We start from the raw sequence: 24,646 nt of genomic DNA, 5'->3' as shown, positions 1-24,646 counted from the left end.
TTTTAATTAAAAGTTTGTTTTGAACTTTAATAGTTTTCCTTTTATCATTTCTACAGAAGAACAAATCCCTGGTAAGACCATCTGTCTGATTCAAATACTGGTTTTATTCACAGCTGCAATATCTTGGCCAATCAAAGCACAGAGCAGTCAAAAGAAAAATCCTACTGACGCCCAAATACTTTTTTTCTCCCCACCAACACGTACATGTTAATTTCCAAGGACGTGCAAAACTAACGTTCTCAAGAAACAGGATACATGAAGTAGCACACACAAGCATGTACTTAAAATCACATGTATCAGCGACAGAGGAACATAAAGAGAGGCTTAATTCTCAAATAGGGCGTATTTTCCAGACAATAAATCACTTCAGTGTATAAGTTCCATTTCTAAATATAGTCTAAAGTAGCCCGATGAAGAATATAGGCTAGGTATAGCGTGAACATAAACATTTTTACTTTTTCAGTGGTATCATATCTTTCAGTCAAGAAAGACATGCTAGTGACTATTCAACAAAATTCCTGTATTTACATACTCACGTCGCTATATAAGTCACACTGCAAGCCAGAGGAGTTTAAAAAAAAAAAAAAAAAAGTGCGACTTATAGTCTGGAAAATACAGCACATTATTGGACATATCTAATACTAATCACCAGGAGAAAAAATTTGAGTTATTTACAAAATATGCAAAAATAACAGTTTAAAAAAAAAAAAAAAAAAAAAAAATTCGGCCGATACTCAATATTAAATGCTCAGGATCGCATCGGGTGCAAAAAAAACTTAATCGGGACACCTCTAATGGACCCAGCACCATCCCAGGCTGGTTTTACCCATGTCAGTGCTCACTGATGCTGGTGGTATCTGGACTCTTTGACATCATCTGCAAGAAATCAAACCTGTCCACAGTCTCTTTATTTCTTTCTTGGCCACTTCATAATAAGACCACATCCATTTATTGGTCTCTTTGGAAATATGGCAAATGCGTAGAGTCCCATGTTTGTTTGTGGGTAAATGTGTGCTGTTTGGACTTGGAGCTTTGGGTCAAAAACCACCTTGGAGAGTGACAGAGCTTAAAGTGACAGTGGGGTCTTTACACAGTTCACCAACAGCAAAAGTTGAGTCTTCACATATGCATTAGCCTAAAGTGTGAACATTGCTTCAGAAGAGGCTGCAATGTCCCAAAACCAAAAAGGCAGGATGTGACGAAGAATGGGAAGAGACTAGAAAAGGAAAAGCCTACATATTCTTTGGCCGAGGTGTGTCCATTGGGTAAATTCACACACACAGAGCTCTAGGACACCTGAGACAAGAGAAAAGTAAATGTCAGATTCCAAAAAATGTGCTGGATCACAAAAGAATTGAATCAGCAAAACTATAAAACACCTGTTTTCCAAAAATCAAACCTAACCTGTCCTCAGTGAAGCCATCCATTTCCTCCTCATCTTCCAGCTCCATGTCCAGCTCATTGTCAAGACTATCACGGCCAAATCCACTAAGGACACTACAGATTGAAAAAAATACATTACATTAATACTCGTGACAAAAAGCACGTTTTTCTGTCATCGTGTAGAAACTTGCAATTCATCTGCAGCTGTCAATAGACAAGTATGTTTTATGACATGACTCTTAAAATAACTTGAATGTTCAAATGCAAAATCTGCTCCATCATAGTGGACGTGTGAAACCCTTTAGTGTTGCTGTTGCTGACCTGACAGATCGACATGTGAAGAACACAATCCTCTTGAGCTTCTTGTTGTAAAAGAAGTAGTTGAAGGACCAGAGACTGCCCTCTTCACCAAAAGGGTCCGAGTCCAGATCAGGATTGTAGCTACGAACAAATATAAAGACGTTGAGTTTGAAGGAGCTACCCCTGAAGGATTTCAACAGCACAGATTCTTAGCCAATGCAGAAATGCACACTTCTACCTGTAAATGTCACAGCTCTGCAGGTTGATCTCCTGGTCGATGGCATTCCACAGCTCAGGCCCCAGAGAGTTGAACTCCTCTCCCACAGCTGAGAACAAGCTGCTGTTTACTGCATTAGCCACCTACAGAAAAATCACATCATTTCTTTTTAATTTCACTTCATTTACACAGCAAGATCAATATTTCCATATTAACCTCTTCTGATTTACCTGGTATAGAAAACCGCCACTTGGCTTTAGATATCACAAATATCTACAACAACAATAATATACTGACCCAGTTGAGACTCGGCTCTCGGCTGAATTCGTGAGCCCGTGCAGCACTGAAATCATAGTCTGGCCTGAAGGACTCGTTGAGCGTGGTGATGAGGTAGAATAAAGTCTTCCTGCAGCACTTGTCACTCAGAGGGTTCTCCCCATCCTCACTGCTTTTTCCCAGCCTGGGCACAGGGGAGAATTTCACGTTATAATAACCAACGTGCAGTTGTAAGTCCATAAAATACTTGGACCAGAATCCCAGCTCTTCTCTATCCTTAACCGTTTTCACTGACAGTGCACTGCAGTACTCACTGTGAAGGGCTGGTGGTGCTGGTGGACTGAGGGGGAGAAAGAGCCTCCAGGACATGCGGCTCCCCCTCCTGGCAGAACTGCTTAAACATATGTTTATCATCTCCTGCCATTTTGCAAGAGTAGCTCTCAATCCTGCAGACCAGAAATATTAAATATGCTAAGTGATAAACATGCATAGAATCCAGAATCCACTCAGAACCCAGCAGATTAGTAACACTGGCCGATTCAAGATTAATTGAACAGCACACTGGGCTTCATCACACCACCACAACACATAAGGGACAATTTTATCCACTAAATGAAGTCTAATTCACTTCTGATTGCCTATACAATGTTAATCCTCTTACCTGCGAAATAAAAATACAATTACAGTGTCTTCCACAAGTTTCTCTGTACAACAAGAATAGTGAAAATGTTCACCATGTATGTCAGACATTGTCTAGTTTTGCCCTGGTAGTAGAAAAAATAAAATACAGCAATATTTATCTATTTTAAAGAAGAAAAACTAATAAAATCTTTATCTTTGAAGCTTCAAAACAAAAAGAAAAACCTGTGATGTGTACAAAATACAGCACTGCTGGATCATTACAGGAAAAAAAAAAAAAAAAAAAAAAAAAAAAGGATAGATACAACAGATCTGATGCAGCACTGACATCCATAACGTTGTTCAGACCATCCCAGCTCTCTCTCTATTCGTAAACGTATCTTCACAAACATCTGCCAAGAGCAATTCTGTGCTAAAATTTCTTAACTGCTCTGTCATGTTTCTGAGCCAGATAGCCGTTACAGACACATGAGTTAGCAGCACTGTGGGGAGTTGTTAAGGGTGTATGCTGGAGCAAAGGTTGTGCAACCTTAGACTGACTACTAAGACTCACGCTGGCCAGACTAATTATAGGAACATCAGCTGGTAGTGGATACCACATGGAAATAGCTACCCTGGTTTTCCATACACAACTCAGCTGACCTGCCGACAAAACACTGGTAACGAGGTGATAAGAGCAGTAACAGGAGCTGAGCGAAGATGATGAATTACATGAACAGGAATGAGCTCATTTCACATCATTCACAACTCTAACAATAACTTCCTTATATATCTGGGTCTATGCAATTTGGCATTAGAGTTTTACCCTTTTTAACACTTTTTATTACCATAATGTTGCGTTTTTAGAAAACAAATGACCCTAACATTGCAGCTCTTTTGTTTGGTTAAATGTATTCTTATGAATCTGTGTGCAACTTTTTAAGACTTTTAATTTTAATAATTTAGCTTCCACCACTTATACAATATAAATCTTACCTACAGAAATTACCTTAAACCTGCTCTCATAAACGCCTGCAGCTTGAAAGTCCTGCTGCCATGTTGCAAACCCTCACTAATCCATTAATCTGCCTTAAGACCAGCAGCCTTTGACTGCTCCTGCAGAACTTCAGCCGTTATGTGTTTATGTGTGCATCTACATATGCTCCAGTAACACAGTTTACACGGTCTCCCAAACAACCACAGAGGGGTGTGAGAGGGCAGGATGATGTGCGTCACTCTGGGTCTCAACAGTACATAAGCTCAATTTCACCACCCACACACAGACTGGGCTGCATAACTCCACAAGCCATCGCTCTTTATGTAACCAGTGTCACTGTAGCTGCAGGGCCTGCTGAAGGCTTTGCATAACCTTAAACACTGTTCAGTGTGATCAGTTTTCTAGGTCAAATGAATTATTAACTGTCAGCATAGGCTCGGAAAGTAAGTGTTCATTCTACAGGTCTTTCTTACTGTGGTATTGGATGACATGCACAGACTTGTTTGCTCTACTAGCATTGGTTATTAGCAGAATCTGATCTCTGAACCAGCCACACGTCTCACAACTTTGTTATGGCATCAATGCAGATGAAATTTTTCTGCATAAAGAAAACTTCAGTAAAGTTTTGGAGGTGGCTTACAGCAAATGCTCACCACTCTATAGAGGTTCACACCCCATCAAAACAAACGTTTGCACAAATGTACCTCCAGATGTGATCCCAATCACTAGGTAGTGTGTTTGGTGCATGCCTGTACAAGTGCACACAAACTACAGCTGAAATTTTAAGTACCACCTATATTTTGTGTAGGGCCGCAACTAACTATTTTATTATGGACTATTCTGTTTTTTGTTTATGACTAAAGATCAGAGAACAAAGAAAAAGACACATCGCAACTGCCTAGAAGTGTAATTCCTTTTTCGTCTGACCAACAGTGTGAAAGTCTATTTTTTTATTATTATAATTATTTTAAGTCAACTTTCTGATGATCAGCTGAGAGATGAATCGCCTGTTTCAGTTCAAACTGTGATATAAAAAAATTTTTTTTTTAAATTACAAAACAATATCAAATGTTACAATAGAGAGACAGGTTGCCCAAATGGTAAATGTAAGTTAATGCTATAGGACCCCTTACCTGCCAAGGATGCGAGACTCTCCTGTTTCAACACACAGCCGGGAGCTGAGGGCCTCAAAGCTGGAGTTTTCCAACAGTTTCATTTTCTCTCTGAAAAATAAAACACAGTATTAGTCACATTAGAAACCTACAGACTTCCTAAATGAGCCTTCCTTATTTTAAGAGTAAAAATACACTGTAACAGAACCAAGATAAGAGTAATAAAATATAACTAATTCTAATTTCTCAAGTACTGTCCTTTGAGCTACTTGTACTTTAATGAGGGAAAAAAAGAGCTTGCAGTCCCTTTTAAAAGGGGGCTGCCTCACAATAATATCTTTGCATTAAATAAATGTATTACTGACAATAATGATAAACAAGGGTTGTGTAGATTATTTTTTGCATAATTGCTTAACTCTCAAATCTATGCTACAAAATGTCTTGTTTTCTACGAACAAAAAAAACTATTCTCCCAAATGACAAAAGCAGCCAAAATACTATTTAATTCTGGTTCAACGATAGCTTACAGGACTAATCGATCACAAATAAATTATCAATTATTGTTCGTGATCATCGACCTGGTGTCTTAGTCCTGTTTATACAAGCTTTTCCTCTATTCACTATATTTCTCCACTGTGCTGTTAATAAGGCACCAATGTTTATATATTACAGTAAACACTCATCGAAGGGGGTGTGGGACTACAGCGACCCCCTGAGGACAAAATCCGCATTTAAAAAAAAACATTAAAACCCAATTTCCCCGTTTCTGTCAACCTCCGCCCCTCCCCCCACCTCGTTCAACCCAAGTTGATAAACCGTCTTCCTACACCTCTTTTACACCACAGTTTGTTTGTTTTTTAACTCACCGGGCAGTATTTCCAGCTCAGACGTCAATCCACTGTCTGTGCAGACCCGTCGTCGTTGCTTCAATCGGCGACAAAAAGATTAACAATCCGCGCTTTGTTGGCGACCAGCTAACGTTAGCTAGTTAGCAGCTAGCTTAGCTTACTGACTATTGACGCCCCTTTCCTCACTTCACGGCTCAGCTTTTAATTCGCACTCGAGCTTAAGCATCTTTCAGAAGGACTCGGTCGAGAGTGAGTCATTCTGAGGCTTTTTAAACTTATAGAAAAACTGCTCTTGCCGATTAAATGCGATGAGATTACATCCAAAGACTGACTGCGTCCGTCGGAGTCTGTCTGCAGCGGCATCCCTTTCGACCTAATTGTACAAAGCGATTTGTATTAGCTAGATCAAGTCGCCTTTTTCTAAGCGACTCGATCAGAAAAGTAACTACTAACGAGCTAGCTAACCTAGTGGTTTACCAAAACAGCTTTAAGGTGTCTGCAAATTCTCGGTTGCCTCACACACACATCGACTTTCTTCAAAACAACAGAACCACTGTGCGCAGTAACCGAGACCCTGCGTATTTATACATAGTTGCGATGGCTACGCCCATCTATATGAATGCTCGCTTGTGATAGGCTGTTTGACTTGTCCATATAACCTAAAAGCTCGTGTGATTGGTACAAACAGCCCCCGATTCTTTAGCTGTATCAAATAACAGAAACAAAAACAGCAATTTCGTAATTAATGTGTATTAATGTTTTAATTGTCATATTTCCTCATTACGACGACATGAGAAGATACAAATATGGTCAGCTTGTTTTTCGCTTCACTAACAACATGAATAAACACAATTCTCCCTTTCCTCCTTGGATTAAATGTGTATGTAAGTGGATGATTTGTTTTTCACGACCAAGTACAAAAAGACCTTTGGGAATACTGGTATTTTTTTTCTTCACAAGGAAGATCAGCAGGAAGACGACCAGATTTCATTCGGAACAGTCACAAAACAAAAACATGAATTTTATTATTTTACTTGCCAGAGCGGTGGGGATGGGGGCGTCAACCCCTTTCAAAATAAGAGTTTGATTAGTTTTAATGTTTATACATTGATGTGTTACGAGTGGCCGTAGTGCTTTTAGTATCTTTCTGGATATTAATGGCTTGAATATACTCATACTTACGTTTTCAAACAGTGTCCCTTAACTGAAAATACTAAACATCTCACACATACTATATTATTATCAGGCGATAGTGACTATTGTGTCCCTAAACAAGATCACAAATACATTTTCAGTAGCACTTTCAGAGGTCGAAAAGTGACATATGCCTTTTCAGTGTCAGTGATATACGCTGATATAAGTATAGGGAGATTGTTTTGATTTATTGCTGTAGTTTTTCTTCTCCTTCAGCTGTAATGCGGACGTGCCTCTCTCACCTGCATCCTACGGACTATACAAATTTCGCTTGTAAACGTGCGGCTTCACACGTATTGTCGTAAATCCTATACAGGTTTGGGTTATTCCTTTATTAACAAAACAATAGGCACTTTTATAAAGTAACGTGTCATTATTATTTTGAAGGGGAGGGGGAGCTCGACAAAATAATAGGCTAGTCAATTCATAAACACTCCTATTATGAGTGTTTGGCTGTGAGCACAAAACTAAAGATACATGTGAAAAGCAAATCAATTTTTTTTTATGCAAGCAGAAAATGAAGTGAGATAGTTAACTCAGTAACTACAGTGAGTTTATATACTGAGTTAATATTGTGTGTACAACTACAAATGTATAACTTTGCAGAAAACATGAATTAACATGCAGTTTATCTCTAAACCATATAAAACTACATTTTCATAAGATCTGCCTTTTACAAATATAGAACCCAAGATCAATATGGATTATATTTTATTGACAGAAATACAAATGGTATACAAGTATCAACCCAGTAGTGGCTGGTGCTGGTGCTGGAGGGTCAGCTCTGTGTTACATAGTCAGAGACATCCTCCAGCCCTGTGCACCCATTGTCCAGGTACTCCAGTATCACATTACCCCCATTATACAGAGGAGTTTCTGGGTGAGTCAGCAATGAGAGCAGGGTATCATCCATCTGGAAAGCTTCACCAGTCTGAGAATGGCACAGCCGCAGCTTCTGCAAACACAGGAGAGGCACACTGTTAAGTCGTACTGACGAGATGTACAGTGGATTCAAAAAGTATCACTTCACTTCCCTTCATTTTGTTCAGTTTCATTATGTTGCAGGCTGATACTGCAATCGTTCTATTTTTTCCTCATAAACTTACACTAAGTGCCCCATAATGACAAAGTGAAAACAAAATTTTAGAAGTGTTTTCATAGGTAAGAAAAAGGAAAAACTGAAATATGACATTTACATAAGCATTCAGACTCTTTGCAATAACACATGAAAATTAGCCCCCAAATATTATATTTTATTGTCTATATACTACAAAGGGAGATATTTTTGAAACATGTATTTTAATTTACTGTAACATTATGAGCCTTTCATGCTTGCAGTGGTAATCCAGATAATACAAAAACATCAACATGCAAAACATTTAACGCTGGTTAGCACAACTTCCTGTGAGCAAAGCTCAATCTTGCTGCTGTCAAATGCTGTGGGCAGGAAAAGTGTTCATACCCAGCCCCCATATTTTACGTGTGCAAACAGGTTTGAACTGTACTTATAAGGTTATGAGCAATACAGGAAATGTGGTTCAAGAAAAAATATATTCTATTCCTCCTGTCTGTTACCTTAGCTGTTAGTACATTATTGTTGTTCTTGAGGTTAGCTTGAGAGGCTGCATAATCCACCACTTTCCCCACACTCCACTTGGAACAGAAGAACATGGGTTTGCTAGAGTCTTTAGATTCTTTAGGGAGAAAAACCTGAAAATAGGTTCTTTCCATCTGGAAAGCCAAAAAAAGAGAGCAGTCAGTCAGAAAACATGAACATAGAACAACACACAGAGGTACAGTAATGATAATATACAAGGTTTAATTATGTGACTATAATAAGCCATTTTAAATACATATTAGCTAAGGTCTTACCTGTGGCAGTCCATTGTCTCCTGTAGCATGCAGCTTCAGTTTCATTAATGCTACCTTGGCTGCAGTTTCACTGTTTTTTGCTCCTCTGCGTCCTTTACTTTTAGATTTATCCTTTGATTCTGACAGGGCACAGGACAGCAATACAGATGTATATGTCAGTTTGTCTTTGCTTATTTGAATTGTTAACCTGCCCAGACATGACAGATGAAAACTTGCCTTTTGGCTAACTCTGACACATTTTACATTCATCAAAAGTTGATTTATGTGCACTGTTCCCTGATAAGTAAATGAAATCAAACCAAATCAAATCAAATCAAATCAAATAAAGTAGGTTGAGTAATACAAACAGCTGTGCATCAGTTAAGACATAATCGAGATTTTATTCAATACTGAACCCATGTGGACAAAAATGGGATGACAGAAAAAAATCTGATGGCAGTCAGCCGACTACACTTTAACTGACCCACAATCTTTTGCACCAGCTCTTTAGTGGCAGCCATTCGTGGCTTCGGCAATTCCAACTTTTCACACTTGTGATCATCTTGATGACGGTGCCTGTAAGATTAAAAAATTATGTGATCCTTTACATTTACAGTACCTGCTCCAATGATAGCAGTAATATAAGATACTAATATAAACAAATTACTATAATAACCCATTTATTTTAAGTCAGTTTGTATGAATCCAAATAAGCACAAGAAGCACAATCCATGTCAAGACAAATTGTGTTGGTTTATAAAAAGATGGAAAGAAAAAATGCAAACCTACATTAAACAGAAATGTTTTTCACACTGTGGACATATTACTGGCAGCAATTCTTTTCCTTTGCAGTCTTCAAATGAGCATGGGTAACTTGCAGTGCTGCCTACAGTTTGGACTTCCCTTTTTACTGGCTCCTGAGAAAAGGTCAAAGAAAATTAGGTATAAGTAGAACATGTCAACCATATGAGCACCAGGACGAAGTAAAAATGTCCTAGTATTAATGTTATTTAAAAAAAAAAAAAAGAACGTTAAAGAATATGTAATCAACATTACAGCCTACCTCTGTACATGAATGGGCCTCTCTGCTTCTGTGCTCAAGGCTGTAAGACATTAAAGGATATGTATTCATGATTAAATTTAATTTCTGAGCAAATATTGTACTTTTTACTCCAATTTGACACTGTAGTTTTGAGAATGATACTGAAATATGTGATTTTGACATAAACTGACCACAATTTATTACTGATATACATATACATGCATTTATAAACAAAAACATTTCTGATAAGGATGGCCTACATTTGATAATCATGACTGAGTAAATTGCTTCCGCCTGTACTGAGGAGCCACAATCAACCACAATCCAGAGATGGCAGCTCACAGCAGCTTGTGTCTATACTTGTCTATTAAAAGTTTACGATAAGTCTTTACCATGCTTCAAGGAAACATGGATAAACTAACTCATTCCTGACTTTCTTGTATCTTTTGATGGTTTCCAGCTGGTGAAGGTGGAAAGACAAGTGAAGGAGTGTGGTACAAAGTAAGGAGGGGCATTGGGAGTGTGAATGCTCTGTGGTGTAACCCAGTGCACATCCCAATTAAAGAACAGTTCTGCTCATAGGACATTGAACATTGAATTTGGACCTCTGTAATGCATGTACATGTTCCAATGACTACACACCCCAGAGGACTCAACAACTACAGACTGACGGCCTTAACATCACATCTGATGAAGACTTGTCAAATTGCTTATGTTTTGTTTATTTGATTGTGTTTAACTTAGGTGGCAATGCGTTGAGCACTCAAGGGCCATCTTAATATTCACTCCTGGTTAATCCTCTGGGAGGCAGAGGAGGCAGAGGGATCTTACCAGAAAACACCACTGCAGGAATCACAAACAAAGGGAAGAAAATCTGGAAGAGGAACAGTGAGAACATATTTCAATGGATCAGAACAAGGACCATTCAAAACCTTTACTTGTCCTGTAACAACTATATATTACAATACTAACGATATGGACTTGGGCCCGAAATGTTAATAATTAACTTATAGCAGTAAAAGTAGAGATACGATGGACAACAATGATGACTCATAAATGTTAGCTAGTCTGATACGTTCACTGGGGTTAACTCATTAGCAGCTGAGTTAACAGGCTACGTTACAGGACAGGTTTTCTCATGATTAGCGTTTGTTGTTTCAGAGAAGATGCTGATCAATAAACTGATCACCGGATCAATTCAGTTAGCCGTTAGCTTACTGGCTAACAAACCAGCGGAGCTAAACAGGCAAAGGATGCTAACTAGCTGACAGGCTAACCAAGTTAAGAAACGTATAATTAATGGTCATAAAAACAGCACAATAAATACCACACCACCATGAATATAGTTGTAGTTGAAACAGACCTTTCAGACTGCAGGATTTGACCTGACAATGTTTCCCAATGTCTAATTCAGCCATCGGTTAGCTTAGCCGACAATCTCTGGATGTCAACACGAACTTTGACCCCAAATGTATATCACGTGACCGAGAGTTTTTAACTATAGTTTTTCATTCAGGTTTATTGCGATTCAGTATTATGTAGGAAGGCTAAAACTAATGTCTACACATAGCAAAGTACACACATTGATCTGCTACACGCTTTGCAAGTTCTCTAATAGTGTTCAAACATTTTATGAAGTTTTTGAACATGTTTGACATTCTTCCAAAATACAAAAAGTAAAACAGGAAGAGAATTTAGAAAGAAGACAGTCAGTGATAGTTTTAAAAGATGAGGATTACCAAAAAAAAAAAAAAAACAGAAAATATCAGCAGATGCAGTCCTAAAAAACTAGGGCAAACTCTGACCTGTCTATAAGTGGGAGGTGACTCCTCAGTGTGTTTCCCCAACAGTGGAACATGGGGGAGCATCTCTGGTGGTTCAGGGGGTGTTTTGCTGCAGGCCACGCTGAAGATTTCCACAAAAACCAGTGAGTTTTTTTTTACCAGCATGGCTGTTATTCCATCTTGCAGCATTATGCTATACCTCCAGGTAATGGACTGATTGGCTCTAATTTTATCTTGCAGTAAGACAACGACCCCAGACACAAATCCAAGTTGTGCATAAATCACTTTGACAAGAAAGAGAAGGATGATGTGCACTCAGTAATCATATGACCTCCTCAGTTACCCAGACTCAATCCCAGAGAACTTTTTTGGGATTGTAGGGTTGGAAAAATGCAGCAACAAATGCCAACAGCTCTGACAATGCCTGCAGAGAGAGATCCCAGCAAAATATATGGGAAATATTTCACTTTATCAATATTTATCATATGATGTAAACAGAAAATAAAATAGACACATACCATAACACGGTTAATAGAAAGCTGTTTGGCGTGTTATTTTGAAAAGGCAGGTTATGGTGTCAGGTGTCAACATACGTCACTCAGGTATTGGTGAAAGGTGTGGTGAAAGGTGCAGTCACTGGCTGGTTTTGAATTGGAAACACAAAGCCGTCGAGCTGGAAAAGCTGCCCTCAACTCGCCGCCTGTAAAAAAAAAACAAAACAGCAGCGTAACGCAAGACGTCCACACACCCAGAAGGAGTTCGTGTGTGTTTTTAATTTACCGACGCTGGTCTTTTGTAAAAAGTTGCCGAAATGAGCAAAATCTCGAAGTTCTTCAAGGGGAGCTCGAGCTCCAGTTCGTCGAGCTCGTCTAAGTCCAAACATCACCGGTCGCGGGGTGGACCATCGCCGCAGGAGGCCATCCACAAACTCCGGGAGACGGAGGAAATGCTGACGAAGAAACAGGAGTATCTGGAGAAGAGGATAGAGCAAGAAATAATGATAGCCAAGAAGAATGGCACGAAAAACAAGCGAGGTATTTATCTTGTAGTCGAGAAACGAGAATCTGTGCACTTGACTATCAGAAAGTAGGCCTTCAGGCAGGCCCTGTGATTGCAAACCCAGGGCTTAAATGTGACAATTTTAGTCTTGTTTTTAAAGAAACATATACATCATTACAGATATTATAAGATTATCAACTTACAGTTACTGTTGTTGCGGATGTGATGCTTGTTTCCAGCAGGTTGATTTATTATTGTGGCAGCAAGTATAACAGGTTTGTAAGAGGTGAGGTAACAGAGAAAACAAAAGGATTTTATTAAAGTTTCTCTCAGTGTCCATAAATCTAATGTACTGTACAGTGTAAACTGTGTTCACTGGACAGATGCATTGCTTGTTGAATTGTCTCAGACTAAAAATAAACATTGTCATATAATTGGATGGACCCTGCATCTCTGTGTCTGTGAACGCCCAGTACCAAAAAATGTTGAGTCTGGCAGCAACGTCAGTGGAGAGATGGGTGGAGAGTCCAACAGAAATGTCTTCAACAATTTTTCTGTATTAGCTGCCCTGCAGGCCTTGAAGAGAAAGAAGCGTTTGGAGCAGCAGCTCACCCAGATCGATGGCACCCTCTCCACCATTGAGTTTCAGAGAGAAGCTCTAGAGAACTCACACACCAACACAGAGGTCCTGAAGAACATGGGCTATGCCGCTAACGCCATGAAGCAAATCCATGAGAACATGTAAGAAACTGGAGATATAAAGAATAAAAGCATATTGACATTTTGTTAAACTGGATCTGCTGTACCTAAAAGTCTAAAACATAGCACTGCCTGATAGGGGAACCAAGACAGCACATGTTTTATTTTTATTGCAAATGCTGCAAACTGAATTGACACATATCAAATCTTTAAAAAAAAAAAAAAAAAAAAACTGTTAAAGTCTCCAAATCAGGACACAAATATACAAATTGTGATGTCGTCTTAGGTAAACTATTTGCTCTAACACCATATCTTACTCTGACATTATAACATCACATATATGTTTAGAATAAATTATTACTAAATGAAAGCAAACACTTTATTTTTGGTGAACTTGAGGATATATTGTAGACTCAAGTATACACTGATAAATTCTTACCATTGTTTTTTCTCTCCACTCACTTTCAGGGACCTTGACAAGATAGATGATCTGATGCACGAGATCACAGAGCAACAGGATGTAGCTCATGAGATCAGCGATGCCATCTCCAGACCGACTGGCGAGATATTTGATGAGGTTAATACCTTTTACTCCTTCATCAGCCGACTATCATTCCATATACTTTCTATCTGTGTTTTTTCAAGATCTTTAATGATCAGCATTTTCATTTCTAATATTGGATTATGTTTTTTGCCCCAATTGTTTCTTTTGATTTTATCTACAGCAACAATATATTGTTTATTACATTCAACATGGCTAATTCCAGTTCTTTGTGTTGTCCTCCTGTTTTGAACCCATAACTTTGTTGAAAAGTGCTGTATAAATAATGTTATTTTCTTTCTGACAAAACAAGTTTTTAAAAAATGTATTGTGATTTCTGTGTTACCTGTTAATCTATTTCCCACACTACAAAAATGCATCTAACCAAAGTCTAAATCTTGATTTTCTCAGGATGAGCTGTTGGCTGAACTAGCAGAGCTGGAACAGGAGGAGCTTGAGGATAATATGAAGAGTATGGGTGGACTACCCAATGTGCCCAGCTCCAAACTTCCTTCAGCACGGCCGAGTCAGCGAGCAAGTAAGTACGACACTGCAAGAACCACAGTGATTGGACAAGCATCCACTTATCCTTTTCTGTGATGTATTTGATACAAATAGTGATACAAAGCTCTGGGTGTTTTTTTTATTTGAAGATGGCTTTGGCCTCGAGTTACTAATGTTGACAAAGTATAATTTTAAAACATTTTCTGGAGAAGGAATTTAATCCCTTTATTTGGCAACAGCAATAAATAAACCTGTAAAGACAGAAAGGTCAGGAATGGTATGCAACAAAGATCAGTAGGTTGACAGAAGCCCAAGACACTGAGGTTCATACTTGGTACCTCACTATTTTAAAATATGTCTATTCCCCCATTAAATAATTAATCAGTAAATATATCAATAACAAAATGAATCCTGAGTTGCAGCCTTTAATGATGATAAATGCTGCACAATAATTTTATGGCATTAACGTTAACACTTTCCTTCTTTGTACAGCAACCAAGAAAAGGGTTGAAGATGATGACGACATGCGTATGCTGGCATCGTGGGGAACCTGAGCACATTAAAGTAACCATTCACTGATTGGTAATTTTTAGGTACTTTGGGAAAAATGAAGAATACTCAATTATTTTAAAAAACAATATCTTTGTTTTTTTGCTTGGTTATGTTTATTCAGATATTAAAATATAGAGTGAATGCATCGACAGATGCTATTTTAAATATGTTTTCTTTGTTTTTCTTTTTTCATTTGTCATTTGAAGCTAAGCTGCTCAGAAGGCATTTCTTATATAAGCCTAATGAAGACATAAAGAGGACTGTGAGCAGAATGCTTTACTCTGTCAAACTGTTGTAAATAAGCTTTGCATTAACACTGTATTATATTGCTCTTCAGCGTTCAACAATAAAACTCTGATTGAGCTGCTATTTCTTTTGTGTGATGTGGTTTCTCTGCCAATTAAAGAGTTGTAGAAGGACTACTGCACTGTTCTGTACTATAGATATGGTTTAATGTGAGATATTCAATTCAAAAAAGCTCCAAGTGTTGTGATTTTAAAAGCGCTTTTAACACTGATAAATAATCTTATCTTGGTTTTTATTAGCAGTTAAAAATTCACTTAGTGTAGACATGGCGCATGTAGCTTGTCAGGCTGTTATTCTGAAAGATATGACCGGAAATAGCTGCGTCATGTTTCCGTTAGCTTGTCGCGGTCGTAGAGGGAAGTTCATCTCCGAGGAAGAAGCCGCCCAAAGATATATTACAGCTGAAACAGACACATATCGAGAATAAAACAGAATATGGATACGAACACACCACTTCAGGCGACAGGTAAGCCTGTCATTTTATTAACTTGTATAAACAGTTTCTAACTTTTCACTTATCAAACAAACAAGGCTAGTTTCCGTGGCTAATAAAATTAGCGCTAAGTTAGCAGACGGTTTTGTAGGCAAAGGATCAGAACACCCAAACCGGATTTTGACACGTTTAACACGTAGGTAATGACAGATGAGGGTAGAAAAACCTTAGTTTATCGCTAGTTACCTACTTATTAAACACAAAGCTCTGTTATACAAGCAGGTTGTGGTTAAGTTATTGGTAGCAATGGATAAAGTTAAGTAGTTTTACTTTACCAAAGCGTAGAAGAAATAATAAAATTAATTTCCAGTGTCTTTATGGTATTTCATAAACAAAACAATACATTTCATGAGTTGCTGTCGTGTTATTACTACAGCTAATGAAATATCTATGGTAGTGATGGCATGAACTCTTCTTAGGACAATGTGACACCCCAATGTAACTTATCTCATCACAATGAAAATCTATTCTGATGTATTGCAGCTAGAGATGCCCATGGACCAGAAGAGGAGGTCAGAAAGGCGACAGCTAAGGTGGCCAACCACCTGCCTGAAGTTCGACTGGTGGTGTTAGGCTGGAGGTGGCCAGGGAAAAGCATGACTGCGAACACTATCTTAGGAAAGGAGGAGTTTCGCCTGGAGCGAGCAGCCGAGTTCTGTGTGAAAAGGCAGACTGAGGTGCAGGGGCGAGAGGTGATTGTGGTGGACACTCCAGGCTGGTTCTCTGCCCAGGATACACCCCCCTCCTATAAACAAGAGCTAGTGAGAGGAGCATCTCTTTGCCCTCCGGGTCCCCATGCCTTCCTGCTGGTCATCCCTATTGGCATGTTCACAGAGATAGACCGTGCTCGCATTGAGGAGCATGTGAGCCTGTTTGGAGAGTGTGTATGGAAACATACAATTGTGGTTTTCACCTGGGCAGAGGTGTTGAGGACCATTTCAATCGAAAGGTACATTCGCAGAGAGGGCAAGGAGCTGCAGCTGGTTCTAGAAAAGTGTAAGAGAAGGTATTTTGTCATAAATAACTGTGTATTTGGCGAGCATCCCCAGGTAGGACACTTAATTGAGAAAGTGGAGAAGATAGTGGCAGAAGAGGGGGGTCACTACAACCCTGAAAAGGTTGAGAAGGCGAAGAATCCTCTGGACGAGAACCAGAATCCAGCTCGTGAGGTGCAGGAGCTGGAAGCACCACCCAAATAGACGTCTGGCCTGGGTTTGTCCAAAGCCATGGAGGTGGAGCACCTTTCCAGTGAGTGATGTGTTTATCATGAGTCAGAAAAAAGTGAGGTTTCAAATGTTATACATTTATTTAGGACTTTTCTGATAATGAATGACTCCATATATAAACATAAGACTTGAACTTCCTAGAAAACTGAATGTTCGTTTTGATCTCATCATGTCGGAGTAAACGCAAATTCCAGAATCACAGTATTTAAGAATTTCTGCCTTTGTATCAAACAGTGATTTTGCGTAAGTCATTACCCAACATCCTGTTTCAATAGAAACAACATCACATTAAATTTGCAATAACAAAAGAGAAACAAACTCGGAACACAACACTGAAATACTATTACACTGTAAGACAATATGGCAGTTACTTAATTACATTTCCAGCAGTTATAGTGCAATAATATCAGTAATGAATAGCATTTCATGAGAATAATAAGAATAAACAGTGATCTAAAAGACACAAAGAGCTGAAAAGAGCTGCAGAGCTGGGTGATAATTCAGTGTGGGTTCACCACTGTGGATGAGCGCTTTAACATTACAGAGCTATTTGGGCCACTGGTAGTGAAAACATGTATTTTGACACACTCCATCTTATTTTTACCTTGTGTCAGGCTGGTATGTGTGAAGTTTTGATTGCAGCATTTCCTCCTCTTGTCACCAAAACAGCCTGATGAAGACATATTTAGAAACGAAACAGAACATGTTCTTATCTTTTTAACACCACTAAAATAATAGTATTAGTGAAGAAGGTTAGGTAAATGCATACAAATGAAGGTTTTATTTCTATAAACTGGAGCGCTGTTATTAAAGCAGTGTGTGTTTTTTATTTCTAGATTAACCAGGCACTCTTGGACTCTCTAAACCATGACTAACGGAGCCTCTGCCTTACTGTCCTGACAGCAAAGCTGCTTGATAAAACAGAAAATGGTAATTATTTGAAATGTCACCAAATATGTGAACTAGTGTGATTTATTTTAACTTATTTTTTGAAATCATCAGGCATCTTGTTTTAGTCATGTGCTCACTTTATAAGGCAGCATCTTCTTACTGTCATGGCATGAGAGGCCTTTTTAGCATAAATCTATTTTTCATGCTGTCCAAAAATTTATACTTTCCTTTTGTTCTTTCACTGTAATGGTGTCTTGTGTGATGGGATAGATTTAATTTAATATAACTGAAGTATGCACAGGCTGATTTTTTTTGTATAACTTTGAGTCATGGTGGATACCAATAGCAGAACTGCACTACTAAATTGTTATCCTAATATTCTCCTGATGACTGTTAAGGGAATTGCTTTCAAAACAATTCCCATTTGTTGTGACCAAACTGTTGATGCTGCAATGTTTATTACACTCTCAGTGTACTGTTATGAAGCACTTGAGCAGTTACTGATTTTTGGTAGTTGCCTGTGAGCAGTGATTTGTTTCACCTTCAGTGGATCATGTATGTGGCAGAGGGATACATATGAAGCTAAAATATCTACCGTGCTCATGCACTGTTTTGCAGGACTGACCTTATGTAGGCCCTTGATACTGATGCATTTACATTTGATAAGATCTGTAGAAAAGTCCAGTTGAAAAACAGTAATTTAAGAGTGTATTTGATACTTGTGTCTGGATCTAGCTAGAAGCACATGCTCTTGCATCCTCACTACTCTTCTGCTGTTTAAGATCGGCCCTGTATGTCTTGTTTTAAAGGAGCGTTCAATATTTCCATGAGGAAAGTGTTTTTGGCAGCTGTTTTTACAGAGCAGCTCTGGATCCAGATCTAAGCAGCGTGGTTCTGTGATCCTGTCCTTCTTACAAATGCCTTTGCGTAGATTTTTTTAGTGTGCCATGATCATAAGCTTAAAGGTCAATATATTAGCTTTTCAAATGATGTATGACGAAGGACATGTATTAAACATGTTTGGTTTGTTTTAGTGAGAAACACTGGAAACAAATATTTTGCTGGCTTACTAGAAAACTCCAAAGGCCACTTTTTAGTATTTTTATCTAACAGTAATTTTGATTAAAAGTGGTATAGTTTGAATTGTTTGCAGACAGTAGTTATTTATTCTGCATATCCACAGGATGCGTGACAAAGAAAAAAAAACACAGTAAAATGTCATAGTTAGGTGTTGGGTCACTAGTCACATTATTTTCGTGTCTCATCAAACCATTTAGTGACCCCTTATGCTTTGTATGGAAGTGTCTGCAGTTGTTTGTTCAGGTTTTTCCTTTAATTTGCCATCAGTCTGTATATAACTGGTAAGTGAGCTGCATTAGTGGCTGTTGTGTAGACAGTCAACGGACAAATTTAGCACCTTTTCCAGGTAATGGAGGCTTTTTTAGACAGAGTAGAGGCAGCTGCTCTGGACAGACACATACATTAAGAGGTATGTAGATGTTTTATATAAGGCTACATAGTGTACCTAACTAGGAAATGTTCTAGTGGCATAAAGCATAAACAGGTGCAATCAGTCCTTGCCTTATGTATCCCTCTACCACAGATCAGTTTACATACACCCGTGGTTACCAGTAAAACTGCTATTAGTCAGTTGTACTTCTGGTTTTACTCTGCTTTTAAAGAAGTGTTGAAAACCATTACTTAACCAAACAAAAACACCTACTAAATTAAAAATTAAGAAGCAGCCACAAATTAAAAAAAATGTTGAGATGCTCATTTTATTATTTCATTATTTTTTATTTTCATTATCCTCAAGTGTCCACCCTGTTTTTTGTCTTCCCGTGATGAATGGTTGTGTGTCCATCACATGAATCCGGTTACTCTTAAGAAATTTATGAAGCAGAGTCATCTTTCGGTTCTGTGTTTTTGCTGTACCCTTTGAAGGCCTGCAACAACAAGGTTCTGATAAAAATTGAATGGTATTAAGAAGTACTGCACTGTTTAATGTTTTCTTTTTTTTCTTTTTCTGTTTGGTCCAAATAAATGTATACAAATAATCTGTGGTTGTTGTTCTGCGGTCTGTTTTTTGAATATTTAGCAATATTTATGCAACCAATAATATACAGTAACTCATACAAAGTTATTGATAATAGTATAATAGTAATAAAATAGTTACAGACAATTATGTGATAAACTATCTCATCTGTAATGCTTAAAAACAAATGAGTATGACAGCGTATAATATCAGGAAAGGTGAGGAGAATTTGTGTAACAATGCTGCACAAAGCATTTGATGTTGTTTTTCTATTTCACTATTTTATAAGGAAAGATTAATTAAAGGACTGAAACATGGTGCATTAAATGTAATATGTTCATTTATAAACAGCAGCTATACTCTGCAATTTGACCACTAGATGGCAGTAAGACTTCAGTCTACAGAGATGATGGATCTGTTTACTAGCACCATGATTCACAATACTGGTATGACCTTGCCCACAATAGAGTCATTGACTAGATTTGGGGGATTCAATAGCTCGGTGTCCAACTATTAACACCCACATATTAATGTTTATAGGCAAAATGTGCATTGTATGTGTTTAAGTAGCACACTTCATTACTTGGCTGACTCTATTTTTGAATTATAGCTCTATCGGCAAGCATCACAGGAGTTTAATTCTCTTTTTGTCCTTTGTGCTGCAGAACCAGCCTAGTCTCGTACTCTGTAAAAACTCTGTAAGCTCTGCCTGGCTTGACCTCCTCATACGTCCTTCTTGCCTTTTTTTTTTTTTGCCCCCAGCTACCTGAGCTCTGCTCCCTCTCCCCTTTGCAGTCTTGTTTGCTCAGCTTTCTCTCTGTAGGGCTGTAGAGGTCTGTCTCCTCAGTCTACATGGACGCAGTTCTACTATCTACCTAATAGTGCTAAAACCAGACACTATTGTTCACTGACTCTCTTTCATTACTACAGAAGAGGATTAGGGCCACTGAAAAAATAAAAAAAAAGGGCATGGCTTTTTCTGAGATTAAAGTCAGAATTCTCTTTCCCAAACACTGTTTGCAGGGGGAAGGACAAAACAGCACCACACGAGCTGTATTGTAACTTATCCTGCATGTCAAATATACCTGGATATTAGTGCTTGACAACTATGTTCCTCTCACATTATTGTTGATGTCATCTAGGTAACATTTTTCTATTTCCCAAAGCCATTTATTTGCAACAGTGCCCAACTATCAGGCATAACATACAACTGTTTAATCCAGTTCACATGAATGCTGTTTCCTGTTTCCAAGTTTTTTCTCCATGATCCCTTTTTTCCTCAGTGGCCCTAATCCTCTTCCATACATTACCAATATACACAACGTGAAAAGAAAAATAATGTGTTTTTAATGGCTTAATGAAGCTAATTACCTTACAGAGTGAGCACTGACAGAAACTGTACAACCCACTGTCTGTCACATATTGGCTTTCCTCCAAATTAATCTGTCTTAAGATCTCATTTAAATTTTAAAGTATGCAGGCATTTTAAAGTAATTATGGTGGCATTTTAACCAGAATATATTGTATAAGCATTTAGATTTTCCAGCTGCTAAATGTTCCTCTGTCATATATTTGAATGCATATATGAATACTAATGGAATAAAGGATGTGATTGTCAGAAATTCACTCCTACGATCCAATTATATGCAGATATATGATCTTGATACATGATATATGACCTTATGCAAAGGTCGCCTATCTATGTATAGAGATATGGATCTATATATAGATATATCTATCACAAGCATTGGTACACGTGACTTTTTAACAACATTGTTTATTATTTCAAATGTAATCAAAACAACAGTAGTTACAGAAATTACAGACATCTATGATACTGTGTGATTTTAAGTCTTATTGTGTGCTATGTTGTGTCATGATAAGATGAGAGACAAACAAGGTCACAGTTAAAAGAAAAGCCTAATTTATGTGTTATTATACTGAGCTCTGACATTTGTCACTAAGATTTGTGACGTAACATCATTCGATCCATCTAACAAATCTGAAAATAAAGAACGGCACACAGCAGTAGCCTATCTCAACAACACCACTATGCTGCTTCTCATCACCTAAAATAACATGTTAACAAAGTTGGAGTGAAAGCAATTAGTCAAGTCCAGTGAAGCAAGTGAAGACTTTGCTGCTAGACAATCGCTTGTTTTTATAATCCAGGTGTTGGCTTTTGTAGATGTATTTAACACAAACAAATCCAAACATCAGCCACATTCTCTGACTGCATTTTGACAGTGGTTATAAAAACACTTGCAGTTTCAGGTGGCAGTGTACAGCGAGCAGATGTTCCAAGTACTTTTAACAGTTTATTTTTGCCCTTGTTCATTTCTGTACACTTTCAAATTGTTATGAATCATAAAAGCGGTCTGTGTGTGTGTGTGTGTGAAGGATTAAAACAACCAGTGAGTCCTTTATTTGGTATTTGGTGACACTGTTGTGTATCTTTGGGTGTGTAAGTCATCGCTGATGTGTTAATTAAAGTTTTTTTCAGATAATGAAATTACATCCTTGTTTCCATAACATTTAAAGGTGTCAGCCATCATCCAAACCCCGCCCCCTTTAGGTATGGTTGCTATGTCCGTCTTGCGTTGCTTTCTCAAGTGTACGTAACTACACATTATGCTGTTTATGCTGGCAAAGATTTTATCAGCTGTAGCTAGATAGTTAGCCAGTTAAGCCAATGTTAGTTTAATGACTCTGTTTCCAGTTGCCTCATTTAAAACAATTATCTTGTTAGATATTACTTTAAATTTCATACTTGCATGGTTTATTTAAAAATATATATTTGCAACAGATTGAGATATTTGTACAAATGGAACTAGTGTACATACATAGTGGTAGAAACTACGTACATACAAGTACTGCAGGCTATTGGACTCTGCTTTACTTGAGTATCAGTACAGTATCAGATACTTCACTATATTTCAGAGTGAAACATTGTACTTTTAACTCCACTACATTTCTCTGGTGGATAAAGTTATGAATTTAGATTAAAACGTCAAATAGCCTACAATAATCTTATAAAATACAATGCACTGTTAAAGTGCGATGCTTACTAATCATTTGGGCTTATGATTCCTCATCTTTTAGCCTGGTTGTTATCAGTTGCACCAAAAAGGGATTCCCACTCTTTGTTATGATAGTTTCAGGTCCAAAGTCTAAAAAAAACTAGTGACTAGACATTTGTTGAGTAGAGCACTATTTCTTTTCTTATCTCCAACGCTCATTAACCCTCTGACGCCCCTCCAGATCCCACACTGGGAACCACCGGACTAAATTAACCAAGATTAGATACAAGTTCTCAAAATTAGCTCCACCTTTAACACCTACAGCAGTAAAAAGCTGCTTATATGTCAGGGATATTAAGACATTAAATACATTTTGCTGATGGTACTTTTGTGTACTTTTACTTAGTGTTTCCCTGCACCACTGTCCATAAGTCAGTGAAGAGGAGAACAGAGCTACTAATATCAGCCTGATCTCTGATCACTCCCAGCACCTGCCTCCATGCAGTGGGCAAAGCACATCTATGGGGTTAATACTATATAGTCGATGTAGTCATCATCAACAGGCTTTTATTTATGTAGCTATTGTAATTAATGATGTGCTCCTCTGTCTTTAGCTATTGTAGATGGTACACGTGTTGGGGAACATGCTCACAGTTTCAGTTGACTTTTTACTCCTATTCCTTAAAAATTTACTGTCATATTTTAGTTTTGGTTAGACTGTAGACTTTATATACTTCGAAAGCCCTGCAGTGCCTAGTTACGGTTGCTAAGCTATGACCATCCCAGGGGAGGTGGGTTTAGAGAAAAGACACCTGTGTATATGCTGACATGACTTTGACTTGTGCAATACATCCACGATAATAATACAGTTGTGTTAAAAATGTCTGCAAAACACCACTATAACCAATAAACCCACTATCGCGACCACTAACTGGTATGTTGTGTATGTTGGGGTGTGGAAGGCTGAGAGGTTAATTGAGATAAATACTTTAAAATATACTCACACAAAAGTCTTTGGTCTCAATGTAATTGCAATATGATGTGGAAAAAAAAATCCAGGTTATTGTTATTTTTGTGCATTTTCAGTGTCCAACTGAAAGGGTGTAATATTGCACGTTTTATATTTCAGTAGATTTTTCTGGATGTAGAAATGAGCTTTAGAATTTGTTCACTCAGAAATGTTTTGATCTGTGACAGCAATGATTGGAACAGTGTTCACATTTAAGTTAAAAAAAGTAGAGAAAACAAGGCCACTCATAAAAAAATTAAAGTTTTTCTGTCTATACTGCTAAATTGCAAATGTTTGCTGTGAGTTACCTGAATCTGCAAATGTTTTGGCCTCGGTATATACCTTTATGTGTTGACACAGATGAGCCAATGATAACTGCCTAAGAAAAACTCCACCAGACCAATGTGTCTTCTGGCTTCCACAAACTGTATCCAGACGCCTCTGATTTAAATCAGTAAGAATCAACTGTGCAGAGCCAGTTTAAGCATATACACCCATAAAGCAGGTGGATATCTGGCCACAACTGTAAACTGCTTTCTTTTGTATTATCACACACATTCACACACAAAGGAATCACTTACACTTTAGAAAATATATTCACAAGCGCCTGTCTTGTAGTTTTGCATTAGTACCACATGTCAAAGGAGAAAAAAAAATGTGCAAACTCTAGTCAGGGACAAAAAATGTCATGGCAGTAAAGAAAAACAAAAAATGAAAAACAATGCGGTATTGACGACTTAAGGAATCAA

At 37.9% G+C, this 24,646-nt stretch overlaps 4 protein-coding genes across 4 annotated transcripts; 2 read left to right on the top strand and 2 right to left on the bottom strand.

The window, feature by feature from the left end:
- Positions 1-84: 84 nt before the first annotated feature.
- Positions 85-6,316, bottom strand: maf1b (MAF1 homolog, negative regulator of RNA polymerase III b). The gene is made up of 8 exons (XM_026292057.1): positions 5,770-6,316; positions 4,925-5,014; positions 2,491-2,622; positions 2,198-2,360; positions 1,922-2,043; positions 1,705-1,824; positions 1,405-1,497; positions 85-1,296 (listed from the first exon to the last, which is right to left on the bottom strand). The coding sequence occupies exons 2-8, from the start codon at positions 5,005-5,007 to the stop codon at positions 1,272-1,274; spliced, it is 738 nt and encodes a 245-aa protein (XP_026147842.1). The 5' UTR covers positions 5,008-5,014; positions 5,770-6,316; the 3' UTR covers positions 85-1,271.
- Positions 6,317-7,492: 1,176 nt separating this feature from the next.
- On the bottom strand, positions 7,493-11,318 carry zfand1 (zinc finger, AN1-type domain 1). Its single transcript, XM_026292342.1, has 8 exons — positions 11,202-11,318; positions 10,670-10,712; positions 9,860-9,899; positions 9,586-9,713; positions 9,281-9,372; positions 8,818-8,936; positions 8,521-8,676; positions 7,493-7,900 (listed from the first exon to the last, which is right to left on the bottom strand). Exons 1-8 carry the CDS (start codon positions 11,254-11,256, stop codon positions 7,724-7,726), a joined length of 810 nt encoding a protein of 269 aa, XP_026148127.1. The 5' UTR covers positions 11,257-11,318; the 3' UTR covers positions 7,493-7,723.
- A 948-nt stretch (positions 11,319-12,266) lies between these two features.
- chmp4c (charged multivesicular body protein 4C) lies at positions 12,267-15,228 on the top strand. Its single transcript, XM_026292356.1, has 5 exons — positions 12,267-12,656; positions 13,185-13,362; positions 13,789-13,897; positions 14,273-14,399; positions 14,858-15,228. Exons 1-5 carry the CDS (start codon positions 12,434-12,436, stop codon positions 14,917-14,919), a joined length of 699 nt encoding a protein of 232 aa, XP_026148141.1. The 5' UTR covers positions 12,267-12,433; the 3' UTR covers positions 14,920-15,228.
- Positions 15,229-15,556: 328 nt separating this feature from the next.
- On the top strand, positions 15,557-19,533 carry gimap4 (GTPase IMAP family member 4). The gene is made up of 3 exons (XM_026292666.1): positions 15,557-15,689; positions 16,200-16,964; positions 17,779-19,533. Exons 1-2 carry the CDS (start codon positions 15,659-15,661, stop codon positions 16,913-16,915), a joined length of 747 nt encoding a protein of 248 aa, XP_026148451.1. The 5' UTR covers positions 15,557-15,658; the 3' UTR covers positions 16,916-16,964; positions 17,779-19,533.
- Positions 19,534-24,646: the final 5,113 nt, after the last annotated feature.

The sequence above is a fragment of the Mastacembelus armatus genome, chromosome 20, assembly GCF_900324485.2.
Source record: "Mastacembelus armatus chromosome 20, fMasArm1.2, whole genome shotgun sequence".
NCBI classification, from domain to species: domain Eukaryota; kingdom Metazoa; phylum Chordata; class Actinopteri; order Synbranchiformes; family Mastacembelidae; genus Mastacembelus; species Mastacembelus armatus.
This window is presented reverse-complemented; position numbering and strand designations above follow the sequence as displayed.

Bases quoted from the DNA above. Each gene is read 5' to 3' on its own strand.
- maf1b (XM_026292057.1), bottom strand. From the start codon at position 5,007: ATGAAACTGTTGGAAAACTCCAGCTTTGAGGCCCTCAGCTCCCGGCTG. The intron at 1,498-1,704 runs GTCAGCAACAGC...TTCAATCTGTAG, and splicing joins TTCACATGTCGATCTGTCAG to TGTCCTTAGTGGATTTGGCC. The intron at 1,297-1,404 runs GTTAGGTTTGAT...CTCTTGTCTCAG, and splicing joins GATGGCTTCACTGAGGACAG to GTGTCCTAGAGCTCTGTGTG.
- zfand1 (XM_026292342.1), bottom strand. From the start codon at position 11,256: ATGGCTGAATTAGACATTGGGAAACATTGTCAGGTCAAATCCTGCAGT. The intron at 8,937-9,280 runs GTCAGTTAAAGT...GTGCCCTGTCAG, and splicing joins GCTGGTGCAAAAGATTGTGG to AATCAAAGGATAAATCTAAA. The intron at 7,901-8,520 runs GTAACAGACAGG...CTGTGTTTGCAG, and splicing joins ATAATGTACTAACAGCTAAG to AAGCTGCGGCTGTGCCATTC.
- chmp4c (XM_026292356.1), top strand. From the start codon at position 12,434: ATGAGCAAAATCTCGAAGTTCTTCAAGGGGAGCTCGAGCTCCAGTTCG. The intron at 13,363-13,788 runs GTAAGAAACTGG...ACTCACTTTCAG, and splicing joins AAGCAAATCCATGAGAACAT to GGACCTTGACAAGATAGATG. The intron at 14,400-14,857 runs GTAAGTACGACA...TTCTTTGTACAG, and splicing joins ACGGCCGAGTCAGCGAGCAA to CAACCAAGAAAAGGGTTGAA.
- gimap4 (XM_026292666.1), top strand. From the start codon at position 15,659: ATGGATACGAACACACCACTTCAGGCGACAG. The intron at 15,690-16,199 runs GTAAGCCTGTCA...GATGTATTGCAG, and splicing joins CACACCACTTCAGGCGACAG to CTAGAGATGCCCATGGACCA.